General features: G+C 38.8%; 1 protein-coding gene across 1 annotated transcript; it reads left to right on the top strand.

Annotated features, from left to right (window-relative positions):
• Positions 1–498: 498 nt before the first annotated feature.
• On the top strand, positions 499–2,740 carry LOC103927308 (reticulon-like protein B4). The gene is made up of 5 exons (XM_009336217.3): positions 499–857; positions 1,472–1,652; positions 1,763–1,904; positions 2,137–2,206; positions 2,303–2,740. Exons 1-5 carry the CDS (start codon positions 641–643, stop codon positions 2,467–2,469), a joined length of 777 nt encoding a protein of 258 aa, XP_009334492.2. The 5' UTR covers positions 499–640; the 3' UTR covers positions 2,470–2,740.
• Positions 2,741–10,111: the final 7,371 nt, after the last annotated feature.

Consider the following 10,111-nt stretch of genomic DNA (forward strand, 5'->3'; position numbering starts at 1 on the left):
GGCAAATTTCCCAACAAGAAAAAACCAAATCAATTAAAAAAAAAAACAATAACTTGTATGAGATTTCTACACATTATCTATGTGACATCCACGTGTGATGCTCGTCGGACATGGACGGCTCAGATCCATCAACCCAGAAAATAGAATATTCAGATTCATCCATATAATATCACCCATTGATTCTGCAATTTACAAGTGGAATTACCCACCAAAAAACGGATAATCTTATTAATTTTCCGACCAACCAAAAAACGAATTTAATATTTGCTTAAGAGCTAAGATTTCCATGGGCCAACTATTTTCCACACGTGGCCGCACGCCATAGGTCCAACAATGTCACACGCGGTCCATGATTTTAGACAACGCCCTCTCCTTCCGCCACGTACATAGAACTCCGTGGCCAGACCAACGGAGAATGTCGTTAAGTCTAACCGCCGTTAGTTTTAGCGGCTCTTATTGCGTAGCGTTTGGGGTTTATAACCCCGCCTATTTAAACGGCGCAAACAGGGGAGAAAAAGAGAGCGACTGAGAGTGAGAGGAAAGAAACGCTACAAAAGAAACGGGAAGATCGGCGAGCGAGGGTTTCGAAACGGGAAGTATTTTTTTGGTTGGGGAATTGTGAAACGGTAGCGTTGTTGATATGGCGGAGCATGCAGATGAAGTGAAGGCGGCGGAGTCTTTGTTGGACAAGGTACCGGACAAGATCCACGGTCACGATTCGTCGTCGGCGTTACCGCCGTCGGAGGCGGTGCGCGACAAGGGCATTGGCGGTGGCTATTCGGCATCGTTGAAGTCCAAGGTTAACAGGCTCTTTGGGAGGGAGAAGCCCGTGCACCACGTCTTCGGTGGCGGAAGAGGTAACGTTTCGCAATCGAAACGTTCTTTCTGATCTTTCTGCTAATGGATCTAGATCTGCTGAGGCCTTGTGATTTTGTTTAATTGCTAATTAAGATTTTTTTATTTAATTAAAGTTGGGGTTTCCTTGTTAATGTTCTTAATTCGCTTCTGTGTGATTATTTTGTTAAGGTTTGATTATTGTGAATAAATTAAGTTGGGGTTACTTTGTTAATTGTGTTAATTGGCTTTTTAATCCTTTTCCAGTTTTGCTAATCCAACTGATTATTAAACTGAACCCTTTCTAATCATGTTGCAATTTTGTGTCGAGTTAACATTTTGTACAATGACGTGTTGATTACGTGGTTTGGATTTTCACAATTGAAAATTTACAAGAAATGCAACCTTATAATTTTGGTTTGATGAAAAATTGATTGACATTCTTTTTCCATTTTTGCTAATCCAACTAATTATTTAACTGAGCCTTTGTAATCATGTTGCAATTTTGTGTTGGGTTAATTTTTTTGTACATTGACATTGTGATTATACGTGGTTTTGTGTTTTCGTAATTGGAAATTTTTAAGAAATGCAAGTTTTTGTTATGGTTTGATGAAAATTGAATAATTATATGTTGCAGCCGCTGATATTTTCCTTTGGAGGGACAAGAAGGTGTCGGCAGGTGTTCTTATCGCCTTAACGATCATATGGGTTTTCTTTGAATTGTTTGAATACCATCTGCTGACTCTGGTCTCCTACTCGTTGATTATTGGGATTGCTATGTTGTTCTTGTGGTCCAACGCTTCAACCTTCATTAAGAAGTAAGAATTCCTTTGATTCTGTATTTAATTGTTCTGTTTGTTTTTGGGGGTGATGGTCTCGATTATATATGTTCCGAATGATTCACTTAGCAACAATTTGTTATATTCAGGTCTCCACCCCACATTCCAGAAGTTCAAATTCCTGAGAAGCCGGTTCTACAGATTGCGTCTGCAATTACATCAGAGATCAACCGCGCTCTTGTTATCGTGCGGCAGATTGCATCTGGGAAGGATTTGAAGCAGTTCCTCTCTGTATGTTTATTGCCCTCTAGCTCTGTCTTTTCTAATTGATGCTGTTCATGTTCCACTACGATTGATGATGATGATGATTTAATTGTTTCTCGATTTGCAATTTGTTTGTATATAATCATGGCATGTATGAATTGCAATCTGTGCTCATATGAAAGGAATGATCTTTAGAACCTTGTTGCTGACTTGATTGTTTATGTTTTTTGTATTTGTGAATGGTGTTATGATCGATTAGGTGATTGCTGGCTTGTGGGTTGTGTCCATCTTGGGGAAGTACTACAACTTCTTGACCTTGGTCTACATAGGTAAGGAAACCACACATTGTACATATCAGTTATGGCTGCCATTTTCCATTTCTTTCTGCGCGTGTTCTTACCATGGTGTTGATTCTTTCTTCACAGCGGTCGTTTTGCTCTTCACACTTCCTGTGTTCTATGAGAAATACGATGACCAGGTGGATGCAGTTGCAGAGAAGGTACTGATTGAGATCAAGAAGCAGTATGCAGTATTTGACGCAAAGGTGCTTAGTAAAATTCCTAGGGGGCAGACGAAGGCCAAGAAGTTTTAGAGTGGTTGATGTGCAGCCGGTTCTATTTACTGTGTTTTGCAAGGGTGTTGTGCACATTTTGTCCATGATTGCTTAGGATCCTCGTCTCCATTTCATAGTTCGCGAGTCCACTGGATTCACGGTGGGGATGAATTTGTGAATGTGTTTTTCATACTTGTTTTCGCTACGTATATGATACTGTCGGTTATATTTTTCATGGGAGTTTTTGTTATGTGCGACCTGGTGATCATGCTAGTACATTTCAAATCAATGACTTTCTTCTTTTGCTTAATGTCTATGCTTGGATGGAATGATTTGGTGATTGTTTCTCTTTTTGGTATTGGATAATAGAATCCGTACAAATCTGCTCAAAAGGTTATGCCTTCGCTTTTTATTATTTTGGAAAATATTCCTTTGCTTCTCATCTTCGGATACGTAGGCGTAGTCATATTGTCTAGATTGGATGTGACCTTATGCGTTTGTGCTTTCTTCGCTTCTTATCTTTGCATATGTGACCATAGTCATATTCTCTAGATTGGATGTGACTTTATCTGTGCTGTTTAAATTAATTTAAAGTAAAATATTGTTTGTTAACAAATTCTCATTCCCTTCTATTGTAACAGAAGGAAATGAAGTTGGTTAAAATGATTACAATTTGTGAACTTCACTTTGCTTATCAATTCTTATCCTTTTTGACCTCTCCTTCCTATACTATGTTCCTTTTGTAAATTTGTAGACAAGGATTAGGCGAGAATAGTCGTGTGATAGGCACCAACCCTCCTCTGAAGGAGAAAGGGCCATTGCACCTCCCCCATCCGTTCCCCCTCTACTAGTTTTTATTAATAACATGAAGACAAATAAAAAGTAAAACAAGCAGGGGAACTAGGCGAATGCTTGCTAAAAACAATTTACGAAAGCCATATGTTATGGGTTAAGAATTCTTCAGCTTCTTGAAATTGCTTTTCCATAATTCTTCAGTTCATATTTCATTGCTATTATCCACCTCCTCATCCTCAATCTGCTCCTCATGACCTCAAACGGAAGAATTGAAGCCTCACAAAGTTTCTTCCATAAGACGCCTCACGAAAGTACCAAGTTCCACCACGTCAAACTACTATTTGTTGCACCAAAATTTGCAAAATCATCTACCAAACAATTTTCTTCCCTAAAAGTATCCGAAAAACGAACGCACAAACGAGCAATGTACCATAAACAATTCACCCAAGGAACCTTCAGAAACCATGGAACATCCATGGAGCGAGCTGATAGAAGGTGGATGACATGTATAGAATCTGTCTCTAACCAAATGTGATGTCATTCTTTATCCCACGCAATCTGAATTGCCTCGATTACAACAACTGTAGTCCGATAAGAAGATGAGGAAGCAAACGCTCCTAAAAAAAAAAAGACCATTGGAGTCATCAAAAACATCACCACTACCACCTGACCATTCCGTTTACAAGACCCATCTATGTTAACCTTAATCCACTCAACGGTATGCGGACGCCAAAACACAGGCACAAAACTAAGAGCATCCGAAGAAGGGGATGAAATTCGTAACACAGAGAATATACGAATCGATACATGACCAGTGAAAGAAGAAAAAGCAATAGAAGTTGATTTCCTCTAATGCCTTAAAAGACGACGTTGGGATGGGACAATACTTTTGTTATGAATGAGTTCACCATATTCTCCTTGTTCACCAACACTATGTGGACTTGCAAGTATCCTTGTTAGATCCACGAGTTCACCATTCACTAGATAGGCAGAGTGATTAATCATAATTCATTTTATTATGTCTGCAAACAATACTAAACTACTTCATTTAAAATTTTAATCTGTAGACATTGGCGTAGCCAATTTGCTAGAATTCACCATTTCCTCGGATGCAATAAGTTCGAATTCTCCTCCGTCCAAATTAGATTAATTTAATACAGAATATTGTTCGTAGAAAAATAAAATAAAAATAAAACCCTTTATTGTTTAAAAGAGATTTTACAATTTGTAAACTACTTTCCTCTCCTCGTCGACTTGTGTCAGTATCACTACTAGAACTTTCGCGTTCATTACTCATTCCAGATCACAACCCCTTACCCTAAGAGTCATTGCAGTAAACTCATTGTAGTACGTATACTGATGATCGTCGTCTCTTACTACAACAAGTTCATCCTCGTACCCGCGGCTAAAGAACGAACCTGGTTGGAAAGTCAGGTATTCTTGGTTTGTTGTCTCCAAACTTGATTTACTGTCACAGGCTGCAGGGCCACTAGGGTTCCGATTCCACAGCGTCAAGAGCGAGTTATCGGACTCCAAGTAGGACGTCAGTTGCTTGTAGTCGACGGTTGGTTTATGGTCCTCGAATACTTGATCCATTCGTGCTGATGTTTCAAGTGTCGTGGAGCAGATGGAAGCCATGTTTGTTTGCTTGGAGAATATGATGAAATTTCTAATTTTGTTTTAAGGGTCTTGTTGTATTGGTGATTGAGGTTTTTTTATTTTTTATTTTTTTAACCCTATTTATTATACGTGGGCTAATTCCTAATCAGAAAAGGTATAGAATTTTTGAGAGTTCAATTCAATTTGTTTTTTTTTTTTTGGGTAAACAGGAAATTTCATTCCAAGGCAACAGCCAACACAAACAAAGAAAGCTTGGAACACCTGACCAACAAAAACATACAAGCGAGAAGGGGAATACAAAAGACATTGCCAAACAAGGCTATCACATCTTCCCCAACCCACAACAAAACTACCTAAGAAGGAGGACAAGGTAATCCATCTTTGCTCAAAATCCTCACCAACGAAGATAGGGGCCTAACAACCCAGGTAGAATCGCTCATCTCTGTTCCACGAAATCTAGCGACATAGTTCACCGCTTCATTCCCTGCCCTTGGCACCTAGGACCACACGCAGTTGAGAAAACGACACCCCAATTGCCGGATACGACTTAAAATAGGGTATATCTTCCAACTGCAATTTTCAACACCACCATTTAAATAAGAAATTAATTGCTTGCAATCAGATTCCACCATGATTTGTGAAAAGTGGCATTGTTGAGCCAAAAGACACCCTTCTAAAACCGCCAGAGCCTTAGCAACTTCTAGACATGAGGCATGCACATCCTTTCTTTGAATCATTAAACATCTTTTCCTTGAGTCTCTCACAACAACACCCACAAAACTTTTTGAATCCCCCTGTTTCCAACTCGCATCAACATTAATTTTACCACATGGGAGGGGGGGTGAAGACCAAGTACTGTTCCGTTGAACAATAGGCATTGTATCTCGTTGTATGGTGTTCCTTTCTCTCGCCTTCATGAACATAGTATAAGCACATTGAATATCCTGCATAGTTTGCACAGGAGAAGGAGGTTTGAGGTTGAAAATAGGCTTACATCGAGTTTTCCATATGTGCTAGCACGTGAAGGCCAACAAAGACTGAATTCTCACCCTCTCCGCCTTATCCCCAAATTTCACCTTAAACATTTTAAAAAGCCAAGCATCAAAATTAGTAATAGAGCTCTTATCAACTTTATAATTCAGAGGGCCACCAAACCATACCAGATCAACCCAAGGACAAAAAAACAGAAGATGTTCAACAATCTCCTCACACTCATTGCAAATCGGACAGAGGGGAGACGTGGCATTATCTGCCACTTAGTATTAATATCTAGTGTTATTTCTCTATTTATAAGTGAGAGGTCTCAAACTGGATTCTCGACAAAGGCGAATTTGAACCACATTATTGCTAGTATATTGTGAGGCTAAGTCTATCCCTTTCTTCCTTAATGCAAATAATATTATTTGTTAAAAAAAATATAAAAAAACTCATAATTATCTGATTGGAAAAGGTTTGAGAAACATGTACCAACCGATGGATTGCTCTCATAGGTAGTGTAAACTTGTTCAATTCTTTGCGTCATGGGTTATAGTCACACTAAAAGAAAGGGAAAGTGCAAATACGAATAAGTGAGACTGTTAGGTTTGGAATTCGAGGTCTAATTTGGGCCTACAAATACACTGTTCTAGAGAGAACGGTTAGTTTCACAGTTTTAATTTTCCTAATCACAACTCTAATTAATTATAAGGGACCGTTTCATACCCATTTCATTTTTTTTTTTTCACCTTTTTTTTTTAAAGCTCAAACCTGAAAACGCTTTTTGTAACTGTTTCCAATTTTCAGAAAAATGAAAAAACTGGAAGCAAAAAAAACAAAAGCTACAAAACTAAAAACTGAAAAAAGAAATGGTTCAAATGACTCCTAAGTTATTTATTTATGTTTACTGCAAATGACCCTAAGTTAAATTCCTTTGTTTACCAGGTTAAATTCATATTCTTAGGTGGGTTTATTAAATTGGAAGTTTTTAATTTTATAAATTTATGGATTTTGATTGAAATATAATTGATTTGTAGAGATTACATGTAAAATTTTGATTAATTCCCTCGAAATCTCAAGTGGAGGTGTTGAGGTTTGTAAATACTTAAAATAGACTATGAAATCTCTCCAATTGTCATGAATTCTTCAATTTTTTAAAATTCTTTAAAATCAATTCCTAATTGAATACACCTAAAATGTTATAACTTCTTCAAAATCCTAATTGAATACACTTTAAATGTTACATCATGACTGAATACACTTCAAATTTCAGAAGATCACTTACAATGATATTTTAGGGTAAGAAGGTGAGAGACTTTGGCTAATCCAAACAATAGATATTAGTAGATTCCTAACAAGTCAGATTGAGGAGGGGGTGTTAGGGTTAGCTAACAGAATTCTTCATATCGTCACACTCTGTTAGAAAGAAAGAGGAGGTTAGTTGATGGAGGAGGGGAAGGCAAATGATGAAGCCCTTCAGTACATCTTCGAGTCCTTCAAGTTCATGGTGGCCACCACTGAAGCCTGTTGTGAATGGTGGATGTGCTGACTTTGCTATGAGAACCGCCCGTCTTGTCCCCTTTACTCTACAACACCCCACCCTCATTCGTCTTCCCTGACCTTCGAAACGATCCTCAATTCCGGTGGATTACAAAATATATCAAGGTTCCAACTTCCTATTTAGATATGAGTTCGTTTATATTTATAACATTTTTTCCTACAGAAATTTGAAGTTATAATACCATTGCAGTTCATCTTTCATATCACTAAATTGGTGGTTTTTAGCAGGGTTCGATTTTTTTGAGACTTTACCTACGTCTCAAAAAACTTGGATTATTCGAGCAAGTTGTATATACTGTATTGAAGATGCATGATGCCTCGTGTTGGAACACCCATTGTCCCACATCGGCCAAGAGGGAAGAGAGAAAACACTTTAAATAGAATTACTCCATTCTAACTAACACCGAGGTTTTTTATGATAAAACCCCACACCTGAGGATTGTGCAAGTGGTTAAGTGGGGACAATATCAGTGTTGTTGGAGTGGGCCCTCGGCCCGTCGACTTGAAAAATTCTACATGGTATCAGAGCCAGGGGACGAGCCCATACTGCCACGTGATTGGGTGGGTCTCCATTGGCCCTACGTAATGGGTGAGTCTCAACATAGCTCCACGTAGGTCAAAGATGCCATGTGATTGGGTGGGTCCCCGTTTGGCCTCGCATGATGGGTGAGCCCCGACTTGGCTCCATGTGGTTGCCGATGTGTGGATCTCCACATGTGACCCACAAAATGGGGTCTCACGTGCGGGGGAGTGTTGGAACACCCATTGCCCCACATAGGCTAAGAGGGAAGAGAGAAAGCACTTTAATTGGAATTACCCCACTCTAACTAACATCGAGGCCTTTTGTGATAAAACCGCACACCTGAGGAATTTGTAGGTGGTTAAGTGGGGACAGTATCTGTAATACACTGTAAAATTTAAAATATATGATTATGCTGAAATTTTTTTCGGGAAGTGAAATGACGGAAATGTTCCTCATTGACAAAACGTAAGTTTATGAGGATGTATTTTATCCTCACATAGTTTTGGCATGTTTCTTGACTTATTTGGTTCGATTTCGATCCTACGAGCGCGTAGGTGAAACCCATTGGTGAAACGGAATTATAATGAAGGAGTTACTGACGTTTAAAGTTAGGGACAAAATGGCCATTTAATTGTAAATCTGGAAAGCTCCAGATTTGTTGGAACTTTGATCAAGAGCCACGTGTGTGGCTATGATGAAAAGGGAAGGAGAGAAAGGAGAAAGAGGGGGGGGGATTGGGGTTGCCCGATCAGAAAATAGAGAAAGGAGTGGAAATGAGGAAAAAGAAAAGGAAGGGAGATTAGACCCCTTTGAGGACCCGTGACTCGACCTGGTGCCATCTCTCCGCTCTAGTCACTGTTGATGATGGGTTGGTATCAAAATGACCCTTAGCTCAAGGCCAAAAGATCCCTCTCCCATTTTCAACCCAAAACAAATGAAATGAGGTTCGATTTCACGAGGAACCCCACGGTGGGTGTGACAGGTTTGGGTGGAGATTCACCAAATCTGAAGCTAACTCAGTAAACCATCACCACCAATACACTTCCCTCAACCTCAAGAACCAAGCCCATGCATTGGATGGGGCATTAGAGTTCGTTTTGGTGCCGAATCGAAACCACCAAATTCTAGGGTTCTACAAGGATAGAGGCCAATTTCAGGTGTTTCCCAGCTGAATTGGACTTCGGCCCAGGTATGAAAGTTGCTCCTCTCACTAAAATCGACAATTCTGTAAAATTTGGTAATTTTTGGAGTTCATCAGAAAACTAGGTTTCCGTTTGCCGGAAACCGCCACGCGTGGCGACGCATGGCCAGTGAGCAAATGCTACCTTTTTAAGCCAATTTTGATACTTTGAATCTATATTTGATATGCAATTGGTGTGTTTCACTTGTTGAACATAGCTAGCGATTGTTAGTTACTTGGATGATTTTCAAAAAATGAGTTAAATATTAAACTGTGAACTACGAATGGCTTGATCCCTTCGCAGGGTACGTAGGCAGTCTAACGAGATAGTTAGATGCAGCCATAATAGGATTGAATTTAATTTATGGTGGTTCAGAGTCTATTTATTAACCATGAATTATTTTGGGCCTACCTTAGTATTTGGCTTTCGAATTAGAAATTTCGGGTCGTTACAAAGTGGTATCAGAGCGAATGATCCTACTTTCAATTTGTTATAGTCTTGAATTCTTCTTGTGGTGAATTATGAAATGCAATGTGAATGCATTATTTCATAGAGTTGTGAACAAAGTGTTATGTGAATTATGATTTGCATTGATATTGCATTATTCATAATTCCTATGATTAATGTGGCATTAATGTGAAATACACATGTATTATGAATCTCTCACTGGCAGGAGAGTGAATATAGATATATTTTTCATGTTTTGATGATGTGAAATATGACTGTGGTGATATTATATATTTCACAAGTTTTATGAATCATGAGGCATTTATGTGCAATGCATATGAATTGCGAATGCATTATTTCAAAGTTTTGTGAATAAAGTGGCATCCGGGTGACATATATAAGGAGGACCCCTCGCATATGTGGCATGGTGCAATTCCCATGGTGATTATGGAATTTCGTTAGTGGAAATTATGATTTGCATTGCAGTTGCATTTTTCATAATTTCTATGGTTATGTGAGATACACATATGTGCTTTGAATCACTCACATGTTGGATTGTGAGTGCAGGTTCATGTGAATT

Source organism: the organism of the source record quoted next, unplaced genomic scaffold, assembly GCF_019419815.1.
Source record: "Pyrus x bretschneideri cultivar Hongxiangsu unplaced genomic scaffold, Pyrus_bretschneideri_v1 Contig42, whole genome shotgun sequence".
NCBI classification, from domain to species: Eukaryota; Viridiplantae; Streptophyta; class Magnoliopsida; order Rosales; family Rosaceae; genus Pyrus; species Pyrus x bretschneideri.